This window comes from Helobdella robusta (assembly GCF_000326865.2).
Source record: "Helobdella robusta unplaced genomic scaffold HELROscaffold_2, whole genome shotgun sequence".
NCBI lineage: Eukaryota > Metazoa > Annelida > Clitellata > Rhynchobdellida > Glossiphoniidae > Helobdella > Helobdella robusta.
Genome location: NW_008704083.1, coordinates 6,941,020 through 6,964,915, shown reverse-complemented (window position 1 = coordinate 6,964,915; position 23,896 = coordinate 6,941,020). Strand labels below are relative to the sequence as shown.

At 33.4% G+C, this 23,896-nt stretch overlaps 3 protein-coding genes across 3 annotated transcripts; 1 reads left to right on the top strand and 2 right to left on the bottom strand.

The window, feature by feature from the left end:
* Positions 1 to 770: 770 nt before the first annotated feature.
* On the top strand, positions 771 to 14,400 carry HELRODRAFT_94060 (hypothetical protein). The gene is made up of 6 exons (XM_009017551.1): positions 771 to 933; positions 1,075 to 1,163; positions 5,960 to 6,061; positions 8,087 to 8,227; positions 13,003 to 13,197; positions 13,289 to 14,400. Exons 1-6 carry the CDS (start codon positions 798 to 800, stop codon positions 14,177 to 14,179), a joined length of 1,554 nt encoding a protein of 517 aa, XP_009015799.1. The 5' UTR covers positions 771 to 797; the 3' UTR covers positions 14,180 to 14,400.
* Positions 14,401 to 14,601: 201 nt separating this feature from the next.
* HELRODRAFT_160599 (hypothetical protein) lies at positions 14,602 to 16,023 on the bottom strand (the record flags this gene model as incomplete). The annotated part of the gene is made up of 1 exon (XM_009017550.1): positions 14,602 to 16,023. One exon carries the CDS (start codon positions 16,021 to 16,023, stop codon positions 14,602 to 14,604), a length of 1,422 nt encoding a protein of 473 aa, XP_009015798.1.
* A 409-nt stretch (positions 16,024 to 16,432) lies between these two features.
* Positions 16,433 to 23,269, bottom strand: HELRODRAFT_160598 (hypothetical protein; the record flags this gene model as incomplete). Its single annotated transcript, XM_009017549.1, has 12 exons — positions 16,433 to 16,480; positions 16,756 to 17,108; positions 17,509 to 17,671; positions 17,796 to 17,987; positions 18,155 to 18,676; positions 19,052 to 19,152; positions 19,611 to 19,782; positions 20,051 to 20,109; positions 20,280 to 20,470; positions 20,678 to 20,801; positions 22,528 to 22,890; positions 23,212 to 23,269. The coding sequence occupies 12 exons, from the start codon at positions 23,267 to 23,269 to the stop codon at positions 16,433 to 16,435; spliced, it is 2,346 nt and encodes a 781-aa protein (XP_009015797.1).
* Positions 23,270 to 23,896: the final 627 nt, after the last annotated feature.

Genomic DNA, 23,896 nt, shown 5'->3' with positions numbered 1-23,896 from the left:
CATGAAATTAAAACACTCAACTCATTATACTTATTTATCATAAAAACAAGCTAAAAACTTTTTTAGTTAAAAAAACACTTACTTTAAATAGTTTTACACTATTTTACAACTTATTTAATTTTGATGTTCTTGGTAAGCGAATTTTTGTCTCAGTTGTGACTATACTGTCACCTTTAGGTACATGAAACATGACAGTATTCATAGAATGATGTACGTGTTAGCATGTGTTTGTGTATATGTATTTATTTGACATTTCTGTTGCATTTATAGTAAGAATTTGTGTGTATGTTTTATTTGACATTTCTGTTACATTTTCAGTTGGAATTCTTAGTTAAGGGTGGCCTATCCACAAGTTTTTCTTTTTTGGTTATCCTTCAAATAAATAAATAAATAAAATTGATTACGATGATGATGACGATGATGATGATGATGATAGCTTTGAAGGGATAAAAACAATTAGTAAAGAAAATTAAAACGATGTATTTAATTATAAAATAAAGACTGTTTGTGGCAATTTTGAGTTAATATTTAAACAGAATTATTTTAGTTAATCAGTTAGAATAAATTTAATTTGATAAATTTGAATGTTTCCAGAGCAAATGATGACCTCGAAGCCCCCTCCCTATCCAATCAGTTGCAGTCTGATCGATAGCCACCACCCACGAACGGACCAACCATACAACGACATTCATCCATCAACTTCCAACTCGCAAGCAAGATCGAAAGAAGATAAATTCTTGAAGTTAAAAAAATCATCCAATTTAGCAATATTGAACATTGGTGGTGAGAAGCACCGCATGCCTTGGTCCATCATTAACAAGTACCCCAGGTCGAGGTTGGGCAAGTTGAGTCAGGCCACAACTCACGAAGAAATCAAAGAACTCTGCGATGATTATGGCCTGACGATCGCCGCTCCACTCGCTGCAACAACAAGTCTTGTCGCGGCAGCCAACGCCAACATTTTCATCGGCAGCCAAAACTTCAGCAGTATTCATAAAAAAATAGACCAAAATTTTTACACGAGTAGTTATTACAATTTCAAAGGAAGTTGCAGTGATGGCCTGTCCGGCGAAGTTCCTGAATTCTTTTTCGATCGTCATCCGAGAGCGTTCGCATCCATATTGAACTTCTATAAAACTGGAAAGCTGCAATTCGTTGGCGAGGTGAGTAAGATGTTTTCAAGATTTGAAAATTCAATCTATAAACTTCTTATAACATGATATTCATTTGAAACACATAAGTACATAAACTTCATTCTAACAATTAGATTTCTATTCATTACTACGTCATGTGTAAACATTCTAGCGTGGTTCAAATGAAATTTTCAAATAGTAAAGATTGTAAAAACTAAAAAATAAACATACAACAACATCGGAAAAAATGTTGAGAGAATAATAATTTTTCAATGAGTCTCAACGGCACGTTTTCAAGAGCAATTTTATGTGCTGCATTGTAATGGCATGAGATGAAGACAAATATTGCCTTTCAAGTCGCGACCTTTTGACCTCTGACATTGACATTTTGACATTTAAAAATAACAAAATATTGTGACATGAAATAATTTTCATTTAAGCATAAATATTTTTGTAAAAAAAATTTAAAAAAACATTGGAGCGATGAATTTACTTGATGCGGAATAATATAAAGAAAGTAGGCCATGTATATTTTCATTCACTTGTCATACTGGCAATGTTGCAGCTGCAGTCTAACGCAGATGAATGTTGTTTTTGTTTTAAAACTTGCTCTGAAAACGGGAAAGCCCCATTAATCAACGTCTATGAGACCGACTCCCGATGAGGCAGAGACCACGCAGGACGATATCGCGCGACTCCATGTCTACTCTAACTCTATGGAAGGTGACGAGAAAGTTTCTATTGAGACAGATATTTTGCTGTTGAGACAGATTTACTTGTTTGTTGAATTACAACATCAAATAAAATATATTTCATGATGCATTTGTCTATTTTGCTTCACACTCTGTTGCTTGCTATCTTTATGCTTCAAAACCTTCTTGCTGAAGTGGGCGTTCAATCAATAAATAATCAAATAAAACAGTTGTTATCAACTTGCCAGAGGATTAGAAACGATCAGAAATAAATAAGAATTTTTGTGATATTGCAGTTGATTTCGAGTATTCAGTTAATCATTAAAATATTCAGACATGACGAAATGATTAGGTGATAAAAAGAAGAAAAAAATAAAGTAATGAAATGAATGAAGGCAGAATCGTTATCATCAACATCAGACCGTCATCACCAAGCCAATCACACCAAGGCAGCATCCTCATCATCATCATCATCATCATCAATTTTTTGTAAAATGGACATCACGTGACCCATCAACAAAATGATGGTTTAGTTCTTTCTCTCTCGCTTCCACTCACGCGCCCACACTATCTTTCTTTATTTTTATGTTTTTCACTTTTCATATTTTTCTTATTTTTTAAAGTTTTTCTAAAAAATTATTTTCTTCTATTTATTTCATTTATCCATCTAATTTACCCTACAACCTTAACACATCATTTCCCCGCCAAAAGATTTCTTTGTTAATTTGAAAAATATTCTGGTTGAAAGTTGCTTAATTCGAAAATTAATATTTTCTTAACGTTTCGCAGCTAAATCGTTCCAGCATAACTTTTACACATTTTATTTTCGTATGAACTTTCATTTGGAAACAGAAATCATTTATTAAGGGGTAGAATATCTCCTTTAAAGAAGAACAATAAACACATATTACCAAATATATTAACAAACAAAAGCAATCAAATTAATAAAAAATAGAAAAAAGCACGAATACAAATGCTAAACAACAAATACATTTAGTAACATGGGATGAATTGATTTATCTCTAAACATCCAAACGCAAAGTCATGTGATTCATCGAAACGTCCATCACAACAAAACGAGAAACTACTGCCTCAACCTGATTAGTTGCAACCACACAACACAAACAACCACCAAATAATCTATAATAACAACACAACAACAAAACATCAACAACAACCCGCAACAACCAAAAAAACATTAAAATCCCAACAAAAACATCAATAAAAATATTAACAATAATTTTAAAAACCAAGACATCAGCAGCAGCTGTAACAACGGCAACAACAACGGCAACAATAACGGCAACAACATCGTCACGAAAACCACACAGCAAGGAGACAACTCAGTAATTGTCCTATTGATTTTAAAGAAACAGTTGTCGTTGTACGTACACATGCATGTGTGTCGCCTCATATGCATTCATTCATACATGCACCATGAATTCATTCATTTGTTCATTCATTCATTCGTTTATGCATGCACCATGAATTTATTTATATTTATTATATAAAAATATAAACAATAAATAAATGAATATAAATATTTGTAGAAATGCACCGACTTGCTAAACAAACAATAAAAAGCTAAGTAATGTAGCGAACTTATTCAGCTTGTACAACAAGCGTTGTACACAAAAATATGGCATGCTAAAAACATTTTCACGTAGTTGTACAAATGTATGTACATGGGTACCGTGTAGATGAGGTTTACGTACAAAATTGTACACGTTTTACGGCGAGTATTTGGTATGTGGTATGTATGGGGTACAATGCACATTATGTATTGTGGGTATTCGTACATAATAGGCATTTCTATACACACACACACACACATACACCTACGTCAGGTAAATGTTCTTGATAAGAGGATGCAACATTGGTTTGTATAAATGCTTGGCCATAAACAGTCCTTAACATTCCTTCCATTGCTGCTTTCTTTATTGCTCGCTTTCTAGTAGCACTTCTTATATTACTATTGATTCTACTTTTATTCTGGTGGCAAAATTATTATTATTCATTTTATTATTTGCTAAATATATTTATTGTGCAAAATTTTTTAAATTATTTTTTAAAATTATTTTTCATAGCAATTAAATTGTTTTAACTGGCAAACGAACAACTTACTATACCCAGTGCAATAAATAAGCAATTTCGTAGTAAATAAACAATACTGAATGAACAAATTTAAGTATAAATAATAACAAAAGTGAAATAACACTCAAAAACATGAACAGTAAAATTTTAAAGTAATTATTTTATTATACAATTGTAAAAGTATGTAAATTTATTATCATCAAAGATATTTTTGACATTTATTGCGATGACATTTGCACGGAAGGCAGTTGTCATTTGCATGCAAATCACATGTCAAAATTATGAAGAGGGTTTTCGTGTATGTATGTATGTGTGTATGTATGTTTGATCAGCTAGCATCAAGAAATAGACTGGCAAGTGGCCCTGTACGCAGATACAAAGACAGCCTTAAAGAAAATATGAAAAAATGTGGTCTAGACCCCAAGGCTCTTTGTGTTGATGCTCTGCGACGCTCGGAATGGAGAAGGTCTACCCAGTCGACGGTTTCAGCTTTTGAACTGGCACGCACAGCTGCCCTCGCTGAAAAAAGGACTCGCTGAAAACAGACGGCTCAAAGCGGCGATAGTACAGGTGTATGGATTTGTGGAACTTGTGCACGGAAATGTTCGTCAAGGATATCGTTCATTCTAGGACTCACCGATGACCCAATTCGTCGATTCGACGATGTACTCCATATGTATGTATTATTATGTATGTATGTATGTATGTATTATTATTATTATTATTATGTATGTATGTATGTATGTATGTATGTATGTATGTATGTATGTATGTATGTATGTATGTATGTATGTATGCATGTATGTATGTATGTATGTATGTATGTATGTATGTATGTATGTATGTACGTACGTATGTATGTATGTATGTATTTATGTATGTATGTATGTATATATGTGTGTATGTATGTAGTATGTATGCGTGTGTGTATGTATGTGTGTGTGTGTGTTTTCGTGTGTACGTGTGTTTTTTATGTATGTAAATATGCGCATATGTGAGTCATTTGAATAATGTGATTGTTACCAAAATTTTTACTAAATTGTCAAAAAATATCTTTGTTGTATTTTTGTTCGTTTGTTTGTTTATCTTTTTGTATGTTAACTTTTATTTGTATTTAATTTGTTTGGATTTGGTTTTGTTTAACTTAAGCTATCTCTTAGAAATTTGTTTTTAATTTGCCACAAATTATTTCCTATCAGTAGAAAAATTCAATATAATGGTCCATAGGCATCATTCACTTCATGTCACCGCTCAGTTCACATTGACGTTTTTTAATTATGCTTCTAAAAATAATTGAGACGCGCGTTGTTGCCGTAGATTGTGTTGTTCTACATGGCATACCTGTCTGTTTTGTCTGTCAGTCTGTCTGTAGGTCATTCTGTCTGTCTGTCTGTCTGTCTGTCTCTCTGCTTGTCTCTTTGTCTGTCAGCGCATCATTTTGTCTCCATCAACTTTTAAATCAGAGAAAATTGAAAATTGTATTTGTCAAACTTTTAATTTTATTGGTTTAAATAAATGATTATACACGAAAATTCAAATAAATAGGTTTATCTTAATTTAAACTAATTCCATGGAGCATATAACCTAATGTTAACGCAAACAGATTTCAATAATTTGCATTCAATAAAACGATAATGCATTTTCGTCATTGATTTACTAACTTCAATCACATTATTACTATGGAAGGTCCTCATGACGTCATGTAAATGGCGTTCATCATCTCCACTGCATCAATTACGTCATCACAAAAATCAGCTATGTAAATAACAAAAAACAACAACAAAACACGCCACCAAAACTCACCACGTTACACAACAATAACCCGCTAGCACGACAACATAATGTAATGTATAGGACTCATAAAATTGTTCTTTTGAAAAAATATAAAAATATATTACCGTGTGTTAACTTAACATGCTGTTTATAATGATATAACAAACTGTTAGTTTAACATATACAAACATAGGTACACACCAATCACACACATACACACACACACACATGCGCACACACGCACACACACACACATGATATTTTAAGGTGTGTGTGTTATCATTTTGTGACGACCTTGATTACTGGGGTATGGACGAATTGCATTTGGAACCATGCTGCCAACACGTCTACCACAGATGCAAGGAACAGGTTGGTGTGTGTATGTATGTGTGTGTGTTTGTTTGTGTGTGTGTGTGCGTAAATGTGCAAGTGTGAAAGTGTGTGTGCGTGAATGTGCAAGTGTGAGCGTGTGTGAGCATTTTGCCGTTTGTCGAATGTGGTCAGGCGATAATTATGACAGTAGTCGGAGTTACGGAAGGAAAGAGATGAAATAATGTGGAAATGCATTCTACATCCCGCGGCTAGGAAAATAGGATATGAATGCAAACGTTTTAAAAAATTCCGTAACAAACCTACCAATAATTTTCTTATAATAAGGAAAATATCAAATTTTCATAAAACGTTCACGGTGACGGCTAAAAAATTTTGATATACAACTATCGCTAGTCTTTAGGGATGATGATAACGACGATGATAAAGTGCTGATAATGACGGTTATGACAATGACGTTGATTGTGATAACAATTCTAATTATCATAATGATAATTGACAACGACAATTTATGTGGTTGTGGAATATCTGGCTAAAAATAATAATGTTAAATATAAATAGCAAATTGTACAGAGACCTAGCAATAATATAATTCTGTCTTCTTGAGGAAGAATAGTGGAAAAAAATGGCTTCCGTTTTTATTGGACGTGTATGCCGTTGAGAAATTTTTGTGATGATGTAATGATGTAATGATGTAAAGATCTATTGATGTAATGATGTAAAGATCTATTGATGTAATGATGTAATGATGTAATGATTGGAAGTTGCGGTGCTGCAGCGTTGACTCGCCTAGCTTAATAGGACATTAATTTTTATCCATTTAATTTTTGTTGTCGTTTTTATTGCGGCTCTTCTGCTGGCTTTTCACGATCCTTACTTCGTTGCATCACTAAATAATGATAATGATTGAGTGGGGATGATGACGTAGATAATGATGATGGTGAGAAGGAGGAGGAGGAAGAAGAAGAAGGTTTGTCATTGCCCTAATTAACATCGGATGGTGTTCTCTTATGTTCATTCATGTTCTTTCATGTTCATTCACGTTCATGTTATCTGGTTCACTCCCTATTGCCAATTCTCACTAACGTTAATTTAAAAATTTTGTTTGTTCTTTCTTTAGATTAGATTTTTATTCATTTCGCATATGAAATGTGACAGTCTTTCAAATTAACACAACTGTTAAGATTGTTGAGACTCTACTAATGTTTAAATAATATTATTTTAATTTAATAAGCTAAAAGACATAAACTGCAAAACTTATTAGACTTGCTTAAGACCAACAAATAAATATCTTAACCAAAAAAATGTACAGCCCAAATGTTAAAAATAAATTTACTTAACTCATTTTTTCAGCGGTACTGGGCGTTTAGTTTCGATTGATTTGTAGGATATTAGATTTATCTTCTATTAGTTTAGTTAGAAGAAAAAAGAGTCCAAGTGCCAAGTATGTGTGTGTGTGTGTGTGCGTGTGTGTGCGTGTGTGTGCATGTAGCATTTGAAAATTCAAAATTTTTTCGAAAACTTCTTCTTCGGAGCTAGACATTACATTATACGCGTCAAATTAGATTTCTTCGAGAAAGCTGTCATGCGATTTTGAAAGTTCCTTTGTCGTAATGAATGATGTTGCATTCGCGAAATGTATAAAAATCTTGAAATAAACTTTTGTTACTATTCTGACGATGATGACGATGATGAGGAAGATGGCAATGATGATGATGACGATAACGATAATGATGACGATGATGAAGAGGATGACGATGATGATGTTGATGATGAAATAAGTCATGATAATTACAGTAACGCGATAAAAAAAAGTAGCAATGCAGCGGTTGATGAAAATGATGACATGAAGCTCTCGGGTGAATGGCTAGATTTTTTACACATTCACTCACACACAACAACAACAAACACATACACATTCACTCACACACACCAACAACAAACACAAACACATTTACACAAACACACCAACAATGAACAATGAACACATTCACACACACACCAACAACAAACACATACACATTTACACACACACATAAACAAACACACAAACAACGAACGCAGGTGTACGACGAGATGAGAAAGGACGAAAAAAGTTTGGTGCTGCCAGAACTTGAAATATTTGTTGGCGATGGGAAAGTTGTGAGGCTGAGGCAGAAGTTGTGGGACCTGCTGGAAAAACCACAAACATCTCGAGCCTCTAGGGTACGTTGGCATTTTATGCTGGGAAGATTTTTTTGATAGTGTCCGTATTATCTTCATCCACCTTTCCATTTATTCATCCAGTCATCTATCCATCCATCCAGTCATCGATCAAATTATCCATCCATCCATCGGTACATTCATCCAGCCACTCACTCATCGACCACCCATCCATCCAACGATGTGTAAGGATGTATGTAGTTTGGATATGTGTGTGTGTATTGTGTGTGGTGCGTGTATGTGTGTGTGGATGTGTACACATGCATGTGTTTGGTTGAGTGAATAGATAGATTTATATTTGTCTACAAGGACTCTTAAATTTTCCCGTTTTTGGGCATTTGTGTTGATTGTGATTTACAGAATTTTGTTTATTTATGTCGTGTTTTTGAATTTTTTTATTTACATTATTTTCTTTTTTCTGCAACAATCTCTAGGGTTCCATAAGTATGAAAAGTATTGATTTTAATTACAAGTTTTGAAGTTTCTTGCGTAATGTTTTGAAACGCCTTCACCGTAAAACATTTGTCTGCGTTTGCTTATTTTTGTTCGTTTTAATTAATTTATTTCTTTTTTGTCTTTAATTTCATGTAGCAAGTTGTTATGTTTTTTCATTTGTTTGTTTGTTTTTGCTATGATTAGCAGACTTTCCACTTGGTTGCTCGAAGCGTTCATCGATTTTTCAAAACGTTCCAACCAACCTAACAAACATGACACTGTTGCAATCCATTGCACATTAAGGTGTTTGTGTGTGTACACATACAGACAGGTTGTACATTGAAATGTGTGTTGTATGTGTGTGTGTTTGTACGTAGATACATTTTGTACATTGAGATGTGTGTATGTGTGTGTGTTTGTGTTTGTGTGTGTGTATGTGTGTGTGGTGTGTGTGTGTGTGTGAGTGTAGTGTGCAGTCTTTGCTTTAAATTACGTATTTTGCTAAAAAAGAATCCCATTTTCTTATTGTCAGCAGTTAAATATATGGAAAAGTGAAGAAAACACTTGACTCGTTTCTATGAAGCTATAAATTTTACCTGTTTTTTTTACTTTGAGCCGCTGCAATGTTTTATTTGTCTTTATAACACCCATGTGTTATTGTTGGCGTACAAAGTTTGTAATATATAATGTTTATGTGTGTGTGTGTGTGTGTCTGTGTGTATGCCTGTATGTGTATCTGTGTGTGCCTGACTGTGTGTATTTGGGTGTGCACCTGTACATTTACGTGCGTAATGTGCGTAATGCACATGTGCACGTGCGTAAATGTTTGCAAAATAAAAAAAACAGTGAGTCGCATTCATCGGGACGTTGCTGGCTTCTGATGTTTTGTGCAGCTGCAACTGCTGATAAGGCTTGGAAGTTTTGGAAAAAAAATCTGTGTTGTCGTAATGTAAAATTTTGGTAATTTTAACTGTCATTATTTTAAGTAATTCTATTTATACTAAATTTTTGCCTGTTTATATGTTTGTGATTGTGTGTGCGTGTATGAAAATGTATTAAAGCGTATTTGAGCATATTATGTGTTATGGGGTAGTAAGCTTTAATATATATGGAAGTATCGTTTCACTACGACTGAATTATTTGTGAAGCACCTACTTAGCATGCGTTGTTTGTATTGGATTGTGTCTCTCTGTTCTCTACTCTATGTTTAATTTGTTTTATGTGTTATATCTAATGTTCGTTGTATGTCTGTATTAGGTACTGGGTATTGGGTTTTTAGTTGTATCTCTAATTTCGTATGTTGTGTATAAAGTTTATGTTGTCTGTTGTGTTGCTTGTTGAGCAGCAAGATGGTTCGGTAATAAAATACCCAGTTAGGCGTTGCCATACACTCTTTCCATGGCAAAAAGTAATTGATCCCAGGCAATCGAAAACATGCATGATGCATGAGACATGAGACATGAGGCCTGAGACATGATGCATGGTGCAATGTTTTGCATGTGTGTTTTATGCTTATGAAGAATAGAGTCTAGAAATTTCTCTGATGTTATGCCTTGATTGTCATGTGAATTGAAAAACTCACTTATCTTTATTATTTTTTCATTAGTGTTTACGTCCAAATAGTTGTTAAATTACAAAACTTAACAATGTCACTATTTGGCTCGAGTGACATTGTTAAGTTTTGTGTTTTTCTGGCTTAAGATCGAACAAACAAACAATTTATTTTTTATTTTTTAAATATTTGTGTCTCAAAAAGGAAACAAAATATTTTTTAATGAAATATGAAAACTTTCTTAACCATGAAATATATAAAAAATATATAATGGTATGTGGTTTAGCGCAGTCATTTTTGAATAATATTACCTTGACAAATTTGGGATAGCGTCTTTTAAATATTTTCAAAAATCGTGTTTGTATATATGAGTGTGCGACTGTGTGTGTGTGTGTCAGTTTGTTCATCGTTCCAAACATTAATTTTAAACTGGCAACAACGAAGGAGGTAAGTGCTTCCTTCGACGAGAATCCTCAAAACCGTTTGTTTGCAAAACAAAACGTTAACGACTGGAAATAAAACGCCTAAATAAATATTAAAAGAATTGCCTGCTTTAAATGTTGGGCAGATTTGAAATGCCTGTTCTGCTTCTTAAATAGTTATTATTAGCAGCAAAGTAATTTGCGCGTGAAGTCCGTTATTATTTGTTTGTGTGAATGTGTGTGAATGTGTATGTGAGTCTGTGTGAAGTGCCTATCAAGCGCTATGTAGACCCGACGGCGTGAGCATGCTTAAATGATGCCAGGCTATTTATTACATGAAGCAACGCTGGGCCATTCATTATTTCATGTTTGGCTGGCGAAAATGACATTTTTTCCTCTGTTTACTGTTATTTGTTTTGTTTTTAAGCGAAAATAAACTTAGGTTGTTATACGTAATCACCGTTCTACACTATGCGAAGTTTTCCGTTTGTGCGTCTACAAAACTTTGAGTTAAAATTCTCAACTTATCAAAAAGCGATGATTATTTTTATGGCATATTAATGCAAGCAGTTATTGCTTAAGGAAACTTTTCCCATTAACAATACAATGTACAATGACGTGATGTTGTGTAAAAAAAAACTGCAAATATGTTTGGTATTCTTTAGGAAAGATTGTTGAAAGTAGGTACTGACACAGGTATAAACATAATAAGCAATGAATGCATTAATGCGGTATTAATGTACTGCGTATGATGTGTGTGTGTATAATACCTACGTATCTCGTTCAGCAGTAGGGTTGATGGGATTAGTGGGTGTTAATGCAATGCTGCCGCCGAGTTACACTGGAAAAATTGTTTCACCGCCTCTTTTAGCTTATTCATTCCTTCCAATTACTTTTTCAACACGGATTTCTATGCACACTGTACATATAAAGATTTATTTATGAATATGTGCATGTAGATACATACACACGCTTATGTCTATACAAACATATATATACAAATATTTACATACAACATATGCAATTAAACATACATACGTATGAACATGCATATGTTAAATACAAACGTGTATGTATATTCAACAAATTTAGAAAAGATTTTAATGAGTACCTTTTTAATGCGATTTACTCATCTCTGAATATTCGCACTGTGGTCTGCGAATTAGAACGCACACCTAGTAGAGGATGGAGGATGATTGGATTTCATTGAACGCGCATTTATTTACTCGAACAACAATTGCTGCCTGCGTTCAATCATTTTATTGTGCTCCTTTTTCAAATTCACCTTCCATAATTTTATTTAAAAAAAATCAAATTATAAACTACTAAAAGAGGTTTTAAACAAATAACTCTTGTCATTCTAGAAAATTTTTATTATCTTTTTTAGATAATTTTTGCTCAAAGACATTTTGTCATGTAAATGTTTCATTCGAGAAAATGTTATTTATTTTTTGATTAAAATTAAGCGAAACGTTTAAAAAAATACATTTTCAATATTACACTTATTAAACAAAGCATTTAGAAGATTTTGAATCAAATTTGACATTTGACAGAACGTTTAAAATGTTCATCAAACTGCGTTTACTTCATTTGATACTTCCTATCAGTTTTGTTAACCCTTCGAAAAAAATTTCAAATATGAAATAAGCAAGACGAATTATTAATACAAATAAGAATATTAAAATGCATAACAATTGAAACAATGTAGGCTTACACAGAAACGGTATATAACTTTAAAATAAATGTTTGTGGTAAGCTATAAATAATGTTACATGCAAATTTTTTGAGATGTAAAAATGTGGCATAAAAATTTTACCTTCTTTGTTGAAATGATTTTTATTGTTAGAAAAAAATTCATTTTTGTATTCGCGAAAGCAAGATATATTGGAAAAATATTTTTTAACGCACATTAGGTGTGACGAACGAATTGTTATAAATGACGTTTTGCCAGATTTCTTCATTATTCAACTTGTGAAGTTGATGCAAAAAATATATCACGAGCAAAGTTAAAATTTCTACGCGTGTGATGGATACGAACAATCCCAGCCTGGGCAAGCAAAGAAAAATTTTCTTTTACAAGAAACAACAGAATGCGCTCAGAATGGCCTGCAAATGATTGAAATGTATTTTATACCTCGGCTATGCAAGAAAATATATTACTCCAGAGAAACAGTCTAGTTCGTTAAATTAGTCAAACGTAATGGTGGTCGCAAAATCTCCTATTAAATTGGATTGTCATTACAAGTACAAATGTACAAATATAAAAACAAACAACCATGTACTAATTTGTACTCATGTTTTTATTTTATTTTTATATTTTATATCTATATGTAAGATTTTTACAATTGACACATTGATTATTACTGAAGGTCGTAGCCATAGTATCAGTGGCTTTCATCGTTCTTTCGACCGTGTCCTTGACCTTGAATAGCCTGCCCATTCTACACGAGGTTGACCAGGATGGTCATTTGATCGACAACAAATATTTGGCCGGTATCGAAGCTGCTTGCATTTGCTGGTTCACTTTGGAATATCTATTGAGACTCTGGGCCTGTCCAAACAAAGTAAGTTGGATTGATTTCAACAATAACATGTTGAACAATTTTGTTTAAATATTTAATAAAGTTATGTTAAAAATGTTGTATTTTACCACAGATAAAATTTTTCAAGGGAGCATTAAACGCCATCGATTTAATTGCAATCTTGCCCTATTACGTTTCACTGTGTCTCGTAGAATCAAACCACAGCACGTCTCAAATACAAAATGTTCGAAGAGTTGTACAACTTTTTCGTATCATGAGAATATTACGTATCTTAAAATTAGCTAGACATTCGACAGGATTACAATCTTTAGGCTACACACTACACAGAAGTTACAAAGAGTTAGGTCTGTTGATGACCTTCCTAGCAATTGGTATCCTAATATTCTCCAGCCTCGCTTATTTTGCAGAAAAAGAAGAAAATGGAGCCATGTTTTCCAGCATTCCAGAAACGTTTTGGTGGGCTGCAATTACTATGACCACGGTCGGTTATGGAGACATGTATCCAAAAACGATATGGGGCAAGTTGGTGGGAAGTGTCTGTTGCATCTGCGGTGTGCTTGTTATCGCCTTGCCAATTCCGATCATCGTTAACAACTTTTCCGATTTTTATCAGGACCAACTGAGGCGAGAGAAAGCTGTCAAAAGAAGAGATGCTCTCGAGAGAGCTCGAGTAACGGGTAGCATCGTTTCCTTGCAGGACATCAAGGATCCGGTCCCACGAAACATGTCATGCCTGGATATGGTCTTGGCTCAGGCAGCCACAGACACGACCAGAGCAATAGGTCTTCTAGCGGCAAAAGATCCAGCTCATACGTTACGATTGTTCAATCAAAGAATGTCGGCCACCGGTCCGACTTTTCCAAGCAATAAAAATTCCTCGAATGTTGTTGACGAATCGCACAGTGGTAGGAGCATAGCAACGGCAAATATCCACGGCATCATACCGACTGATGTCGTCGTTATCAACGCGTCGCCCGAGTCGATACACAGCATCGATTTATGAAGGACAGCACGTTCGTCTGCCTAGTTTTGCAATTTTTTTCGTTTGCGCTACTTTTATCATTTTGATCATTGCAACAGATGTTTTGTGAACTTATTTATTTCTTACGCCGATAGTATCGTAATATTTTTTTTAGTTTACTTGAATATTATTTATTTCGTTTGTAATTTTTCATTGTTTTCAATTCTGAAAATTGTAAAAAAAAAATTTGTTTTACATAAAAAGATTTTTTAATTACAACTTGGAAGCATTAACAAATGACATGATGAGTGTAAACAAAAACATTTATAGTGACAAACGCTGAAAAACAAAATATGAAAAAACGATCGAACGTCTCTAACAAAAGCAAGAATGAATAAAAAAGCAATAAACAAAAGTTTAACATATGATTTAACCGGTTTATTACGAACAAGAGAAAATAATAACTACGATTTAACAGCTAAGCTCAAACAATAGCCATCATCCTCATCATCATCATTCATTAAACTTTGGCATTCATCAGCGTGCCTATTATTAACATCATAATTTCTGCAAAATTCTGACGAGATGTTTTTGCGGTCAACATCATTTCTACTGCTTTCACCGTTTTCAGAATGCTGACCATCTGAGAATTTAATGCGTCTCTTTTCCACATCCTCATTTGTAACGTTATTATTTTTGCTAGTATTAGTATTTTTAATATTATCATTATTATTATAAAAATTATTATTATTATTATCATCGCCAAAAATATCATTAATATTTTCATCACGACTGATCCTTTTATCGTCCAGCGGAAGAGATCTCCTCTCCATTTCACCAACCATCCTCATCCCAGCAAACGAATAACCAGCAGAATTATCACAGGCACCAGTCTTTGAGTTTCTTCTAGAAGGAGATAACGACGACGATGAAGAAGAAGAATATAATGATGATGATTGGTTAACGATTCTGACGTTTTTATCGATTTTATCATCCTGCGAATTTGTCGTCTGGAGTGAATTAAAGAATTCATCGGTGAGAGCAGTTGGTGATGATTTCATAGTCTGAAGAGGAGCCACCAGCAATGTGAGTGCTTCATTTCTCAGAGAATGTAGTGTGGACGGTGTAGTTTCTGTTTGTGTCCCAGAAAATGAAGGCGATCGTAATGATGATGTAGAAATCGATGTTGTACAACTGTTAGAAGGCCTGCTAGAAGTTTGAGCAGGTGAATTGATTGAGATAGAAGCTTCGTGGTTGAGTTTTAAAACGTTAACATTGGAAAAATTTGAGTTGGATGTTGAAGCAGTAGTAGTAACTGTTCTAGACATTTGAAGTTGATTGGTAATGAATAGGTCGGTAAAATTCACTATGTTTGATGTACAATTATCTTCAGCATTATCAACATTAACAGGCGCTGCTTTCTTCTTTGCCAGATCTTTATCGATAATTATTTCGTTTTCAATGACGCGCAATTCAGATTTTTTTGCATATGCTCCAGTGCCTGCGCTGTTGTAGTCAGCATCACTCTGACTAGCATCATCATCGTCGAGAAAATGTCTGCCCTGATGAGCATTTTCAATTTCTTCATCATTTATCCCATACTCATTAACACCATTAGTTTCAACTCTAGTATTTTCATAACCATCAAACTCATCATCGTCATCGGCATCGTCATCATCATTAATTTCATTTTGGTTGGTTATCTGAACAACGACACTTTTGGAGTATAAATAAGGAAGTGATAAAATGTTCTTGAACTTCCCTCTTTTTGCTCCAGTTGCTGTTGCTGAAGTTGATGCTGCCGCTGCTGAAGTTGCTTTTGATGCTGCTGAAGTTGCTGCTGATGCTGCCGCTGCTGTAAATAACGTAACAATAATTTCCCTCATTTGCTAAGTAGTGGTTTTGTGAGTAGATAAAATGAGTAGCTATATAACGTATGAGATTGAAAGAGAGTTAAAGTATAGATAGTAAGTAAAGTTAATGCATTTCTACTTGTCAAATCATTCATAACGACAAAAAAAATCTCCGTGATATTAAAATGTACTTAGATGCCATCTTTCAAAAATAACCTGCTTGTGTAAACTATCTGAGCTATTTATAAACAACAATTCTATAAATCTAAAAATAACTCAACAGTTAAAATAGCAAAGATTACAAAATAGTAGCGAAGAAATTGTATAGTGCAATTATAATAGAACATAAAACATGGAAGAAGTGATGAATAGCTTGCATAAAAAAAACCATTAAAAAAGCATGCCAATAACAATTATATTAAATTTTTTAATAATTATTTAATTAATTAAATGTAAGAAAAAAACCTGATGGCTTTAAAGAGGCTGAATCCTGAAAAATTAAAGTCATTTATTAATTCATGAAATCATAAAAGAAAGTTAAAAATCGTAAAACACAGTCAATACATAACACATACAACACACAAGACACCCACACACACACAACACATACACACACATCACACACACATCACACACACACACAAGCACAAACAAAACACAAAACACCCACCCCCCACCCCACACACACACACACAAAATACACACACAACACACATTAAATACAACACTCACTACACAAACAACCCAAAAGCCCAAAACACTAACTCTTGCAGGGACTTGTATTTTCAAAGGTACACAGCAGTGTGATGTGGCACAGTAGCGACGACAGCAAACTATAGCCAGAGCAAAAAAAAAGAATACACATGCAGCCACTACAATGGCGACCCACGTATCATGGTTCACCTGCGTTGTGCTGCCCAGACGATTATATGGATGAAATTCTTGGCGCTTTACAATGCTCCTTGCATTATCATCACCATGAAAAATATCATCATCGCTGTGATCACCATTCAACCATCCATAGAATGTGAAGATGAGTTTTGTTGTCTCGTGCATTTCGTTGGCATTCAACATTATTTCAGCACTCTCCAGACCATTCTCCAACTCACGGACTGGCTCTAAAGCAGGATATTAAATTGTTCATTAACGTATTTACCGAGAAAAAAATTATTACTGAAGCAACATCCTGATGATAATTATTACAACAATTAAATTATTCATTAAAATTAACAAATTCTAAAAACTTCAGAGTTTATATCAGGTAGTTCACAAACAATGAACGGTAAAACGGTGTAATGGTTGAAAAGACGCCTCTTTACATGTCTCAGTAACTAGGATCGAAATCAAATGGTGATATCCCCCCACCCATTACACAAAAAGTTCGGTGTGTTGAATTGCCAAAAAAAATATTCAAGCACACAATGTATATGTGTGTGCGTGTGTGTGGTGTGTGTGAAAATTATGATGCCCTTGAGCAATGTATCACAAAAAAATAGAAATGAAAAGGAAAAAGCTTACCATTATTGACCAGTATGGAGACGTGGAACCTTCTGAAATAATTTTCGTTAGGTTTGTTGCAGGAATGTTTTTCAAGGACCACCAAGTGGTCAGTGTTTGTGATTAGTACATCTTTTAAAGCTGTTTGAAAACGAAAACATTCGATGAACTTTATGACTATGGTCTGAATGATAAAACAGAATAAATAAATAAATTAGAAAGGAAATAAGATAAAGCAATAAATTAAAAAATAAAAAACCTAATAAATTCAATAATTAAACAAACTCGACAATGAATAATTTAGAAACTTGAATGAAAAAAAACAACAGACGAGATTTAGCATTGAAGAAGCAGTGTTCAACCATCCAGTAAGTTCCACCAGGCTCACCACCGGCTCTGGAGATGCCAAAATGATAATTGTACACCTCATGTTCACTGGATGAAAATGAATAAATGTTGACCTTCTTGGCGTTATCAACCTTCTCCCAGGACATATCATCCTGCGGTTTTTCAATCATTCAATATAACATTACCGACCAGTTGTGAAGTTCCGTCAATCTTAGAGGGCATTTGAATAATTCAGTCAGTTTTTAAACAAAAAACAACTAATAATACATTTTTTTGGAGCAATAAATTAACGAATAAAACACTCACAACCAATAATAACCTTGCACTGCGTGAACCTATCATAGATGCACCAGACGATGAAATACTGTCCACCGTCAACAGAGTCACTCAAATGTTGTTCAAGTTCTGTGATGGAGCCAGAAACCGACCAAACGATATCAGCTGATGTTTCATTGATTCTCACAACGTCGAACAACCGAGGAGCAAATTGAACGTGAACTGACACGTCATCAACCTTCTCGTCAAATGTGGAAGAATTGAGACACCTTCTAAATGGAATCACATACAAACTGGCTGGAATCGTGTTGTTGTAACCTGCACTTGTTGCCGCTTCTAACGTAACTTCCAAACTCGTACCACAACTACCAGAAAATTGCTCATGTTGAGCAGTGCCACCACAACAGTCATTTGAAAGTAACAGGTTGTCGAGTTTGTTGTGTAAATTAGTATTGTTTAAAAATATCTTAGTGTTTCCAGTTGGAGTTGACGAAGATGAAGATTGGGTGGAGATGTTCATTCTGTATTCAGAAACTGGACCCCTTGATTCCTCCAACTTCAACGGCTGGTTGGGCATTTTAGAATGTTATTTAACTTTTCAAATTTGAGAACATGTTAACAAAATAACTTGGATGATCAATGTAAAGCTGAAATTCTGTTTGAATTTTTGTAGATGAAATCCATTTTCATTTGTTATACATCTTCAATTTAAAATTGTAATCAGTGTTGGGAGCATGTAACCGAATGCAGTTCAAATTGAGGAGTAAACAAAAGATATTATGCACAAATATTATAAAAACTGTTGAAGTTCAACTGAGAACAAAAAAAATAAACGAAATTTCATAAAAAAAATTTGACTCAAAAAATTAAAAAGCGATGAACCAAGAAACCAATGAAAGTAAATTAAAATTTGAATTGAATTTAAAATTTGAATCAAAACCTTAAAATAGAAACTGACGTCACACGAACTCTGGCGACCAGTGCATGAGCATTTGAGAATGGAATAAAATGATTCCTCAACGTCAGGGTTCTTCAAGGGTACTACGTGTGAAAAGGTACAAACAACATGTAAACATAATTTACATATTAAATTATGAAATGTGTGTATTTTTATATATTTACCTAACAACAAATGGCCCACGGTTTACATCTCTACCTTGCTCAACCAGAGTAATACTAATGCTCAACCAACAATAATAATAATAACAACAATAATAATAATAATAATAATATAATTTGTACAGCGCCTTAAGCATAGCCACCAAAGGCTTGTTGGAATAGATGCTGCTTGAATTGTTTATCGAAGAGTTCAATTGATGATTGTTGAAGGATGATGAGTGCAAACTGTTCTAAGCATAATTACTCATCATCTGAACACTATTCATTTTATGCAACAGCTTCTATGTGACACACCAGGCAGAAATTATCAAAATCTAACACATCAAACAGATAAATGAACAAACAAATAAGCAAACAAAATAATAAAAACAAAAACGAACCCCTGACGCTGGTGTGGAAGGAAGGCGAGTTACTCCACTCACTAAACAGTCCATAGTTTAGAGGTTTCAATCTGACTGAAGATGAACATTGAGAGAAAGCTGGCAACAATGTTTCATCAACTTCCATCGCAACTAACTCATTGTTATCGGGGCTCAAAATTTCTGTAAAGTCCTAACGGGAGTGAAATCCTTTCTTATAAAATAAACCATCTTTTCTTATGAAATAAACTAAAATTATTTACGTGGAGTCATGACTTTTTGAAATTAAACATTATTAATTAAACAACATGGAACTATACCACTTTGGAAAGATTTGTTCTTGCACAGAAGATTTTGAGATGGATGAGTACATCCTCTTTATGACTGAGGTAATAGAAGGGATAATGGAATTCGAACTTGAAAATTTGTTGATTGGAAAGATGAGGTGATGAACTACTCACTTTCAAGTCTCTCACTGCTTTGATAACTGTTGCGTCAATTTTAGTGAAATTATTTACAACTATCAGGTGAAAAATCAGCTGTAAATTACAAAAGTTTTAGCTAAAAATCTCAAGAGCACGAAACAAGTATGAAAAAAACAACAAACTTGTCTGTAAATAAATATATTTATTATATACAAAAATATTAAATATATATATATACTTAAAAATTAGAAAAACTGCTTCAAACCATTCACGTCCTTCAAATTTATGTTGAAGGATCTGCTCGTCGTCTGGCCAAAAATGTTTGTGCCAATAAAGTATATGTCAACTGCGTCCAGCAAGCCATTGTTAACAAAATTCTCTATAGAAAATTTGTAATCTGTCTTAGAAATTTCAGAATCAATAGTAGCTTGAATTTCATATTTGTCAGAATGAGACCTGTACATGAACATGTAAGTAGATGGTATGCTAAAATACAATGCTGCACAGAGTATTAATTTCAATTATCTTTATTTGAATGGTCAACTTTAAAATGATGATATCAGCAAACACTTCATAACATAAACATTGAACTACATATTACACAGCACACTGCAATATTAACACCATTAACAAAGTGCAAAAGAAAAAATATGGAAGAATAACCTCTTGATAAAAGCATTGTATTTAGTAATGTATTCACTACTCACACCAGATGTCACAAATGTGCAAATGAGATCACTCCAGTTCAATACATTGCAAGTTATGTTGATCACATCGTAGGGCAGGGCTGTAATTATATAATTTATATTTTTATATACTTTTGAGCGTATTCAAATTCTTTAATATTTTTGAATAGTTGTTAAAAAAAAAATCAAAGCATTAGAGCTCGCAGATGCAGTAGAAATTTAATGCAGGTCAATCTAGTCTGCCTGGTTTTCCCAGCAGACGTGCAATTGATTTTATAAGCACTCCATATGTAAGTGAGGACAGGTCTCTATTAGAGCCATGCGCGGTTTGCGATTATCGCGGTTTAAACCGCAAAAACCGCACCGCAACCGCGGTTTTTTGCGGTTGCGGTGCTTAAATCATGCGGTTTTACGCGGTTGCGGTTTTGAAATGTGCGGTTTTTCCGCGGCGCGGTTTTTGTTATCAAAACTGCGGTGACCGCAAAAATGTTGTTAAATATTTTGTTCGTCCATAACATTTTAAAAATTGCATTATCATTGTAATAATTTATATATATATTGTCTTTGAAAAATCTTAATATCTTTGGAAGCCGTTGAAGCAACCATTTTCTTTTTCCTGTTTACTTTGAAAGAAGTAGTTATTTTATTTACGGCGTGGTTAATTATCGATTATTTTATAAAAATGTCCGAGGTAAAACATGTTGAAGTTGATCCACAGGTAGATGTAATTGATAAAGAATTTTTGATTAAATTGATGCTGTCCAAAAGCGAAAACGTTTCTTTAAAAGCACAAGAAAATTCTAAAATTGGAATTTGAAAAAATTTTAGCAAAATTTATTTTAAAAACGTGGCTACATCATTTATTTGTTGTAACAAATGTGAATCCAAATGTGTGTTAAAACAAGATCGGAACACGGATGTAGATAGTTGTGATTTATAATGTCAATAAAAGCATTAATGTTGTTTTTCATTTCTTGCGGTGCGGTTTTGTGCGGTTGCGGTTTCAAATGTTGCGGTTGCGGTGCGGTTGCGGTTACAAATGTTGCGGTTGCAGTGCGGTTGCGGTTTTTGAAAATTCCAACCGCGCTGGGCTCTAGTCTCTATACTTAATTAAGCATCAATATTTTTCAACTTTTAACATCATTTTTTCAAGGTTACTCAGTTTCATTTAATTTTTATATAAACAACAGTAAGTAATTCACAGACACACATTCACAGACATACATTCACAAACACGCATTCACAGATATACATTCACAGACACGTATTCACAGACACACAATCACAGACACACATTAACAAACACACATACACAGACACCTATACACAGACACGCATATGCACAGACACACAAACCCACAACCACAGACACACATTCACAAACACACATACGCACAGACACACATTCACAAAAACACATTAACAGACACACCACACATTCACAGACACACAACCACAAACCCCATTCACAGACATACATTCACAGACACACATTCACAGACAAATATACACAGACACATACAACAAAAACTAAAAACAAACATTTAAAAATCCTAAGTGACAATTGGTTATTATCATGTGAACTGTCACACTGTGTGAACTTAACATTATGGATAAAACAAAAAAATATTGTTTTGAAGAGAGTAAGAACTTTTAAAATAATTACCATGCAGCAATAACTAGAAAGAATGGATGAAAGGATAAATATAACCAAAAATGAAATAATTATCTCTGTGGTAATTACCTGTGACATGTCAACATAAACAAGGGAAATAATAAATACTATCAGACTCAATACAAATGAATAAAATGCAGCAAACAAATTACTTCCAACACTGAAGATGTCAGCTGTTTTCATTTTATTCAAGTAACAAATCAGCAGGTAGTTTCCTTCCTGGAAAGCTTCAACATCATATTTCAAGTTGGCAGTTCTCCCATCATGAATGGTTACATTTTGTCCTGGAACAATCACAGTAGTAAATAATTCCTCATCTGGAGCACTTTGTGAAGTGGACAGCTGGTCGGAATCTGAACTGTTAAACTTTTTTGGCATTTTAATGGCAAACTTCAACTGGGTTGACTTATAACCACTACGACTGATTCTACTTTTTGAAGACAAGGAGGTACTCAGAGAACAGTTGACATCCAGTTTTTGTCCTTTAACAAGTTTCAAATCTTTTGGATTCAAATCTTTAAAATGTCAACAAATGTAAAATATTAACCAAAAAGACAAGAATATGTGATTACATCTGCATCACTGATTAGCTTTTTAAGCCTAATCTAAAAACTGTTACATAATTTTCAAGAAAAAACAATCAAGCCAGGTGATGAACAATGCAAAACATGAACGATGAAACTACAAAATGATGTTATAATGAAATGATGAAACATGACAAGTTAAAAGATATGTCTCTAGCTAGATTAAGGTTGATCATTAATATAAATAAATATAACAATGGATTAATTTTTTAATACTAAAAAAACTTTGAGGTTGCAGCATGAAGTTTTAACTTATCTCTTCAATAAATGTAAATTTTTCAATGTTGACAAATCTTTTTCCAAGTTTCATCTTTCACTCTCTAACTAAATCAATAATTCATTCATTCTCATCTCATTTCCATAAGCCACATCACTCCAATTGAATGAAAGGCTGTTCCTTCTTTATGTTTTAACATGTCACAACAACAGGATACTTTTTAAATGAAAAATAAATTAAATTTGTTGAGGAAAACTTTTATGGATTTTTATAATTCAATTCACAAAGTATAGTAATCTGTAAGTAATGTAACTGGAAGTATTCTAAGTTGAATTAATTTAATAATATGAATGATTATTATTATTTATTAAATTTATTACAAAACCCCTAGCACTTATGGTTATGCCATATGTGCTAGGGGTTTTGTAATAAGTCTTATGGTTATGCTTTACTTTTTACTTGTTACTAACTTTTTACTATTACTATTTTTATTACTATGAATTTTAAAAAGTTAAATAATTTTAATTAATTTAATTAAAATAAAAAGTCTTGCTGCTACATCTACTGTTACTCTAAATCTAAATTTTAAACTTTTCATTTTTACAAGTTTACACACAAAAAAGTAACTAAACCTAACCTACTTAACAAATGGACTGACAAGTCAACAAAAAACAAATTAAAAAAAACACAGAATACCAGTTCAAAAAATTAACATAATTA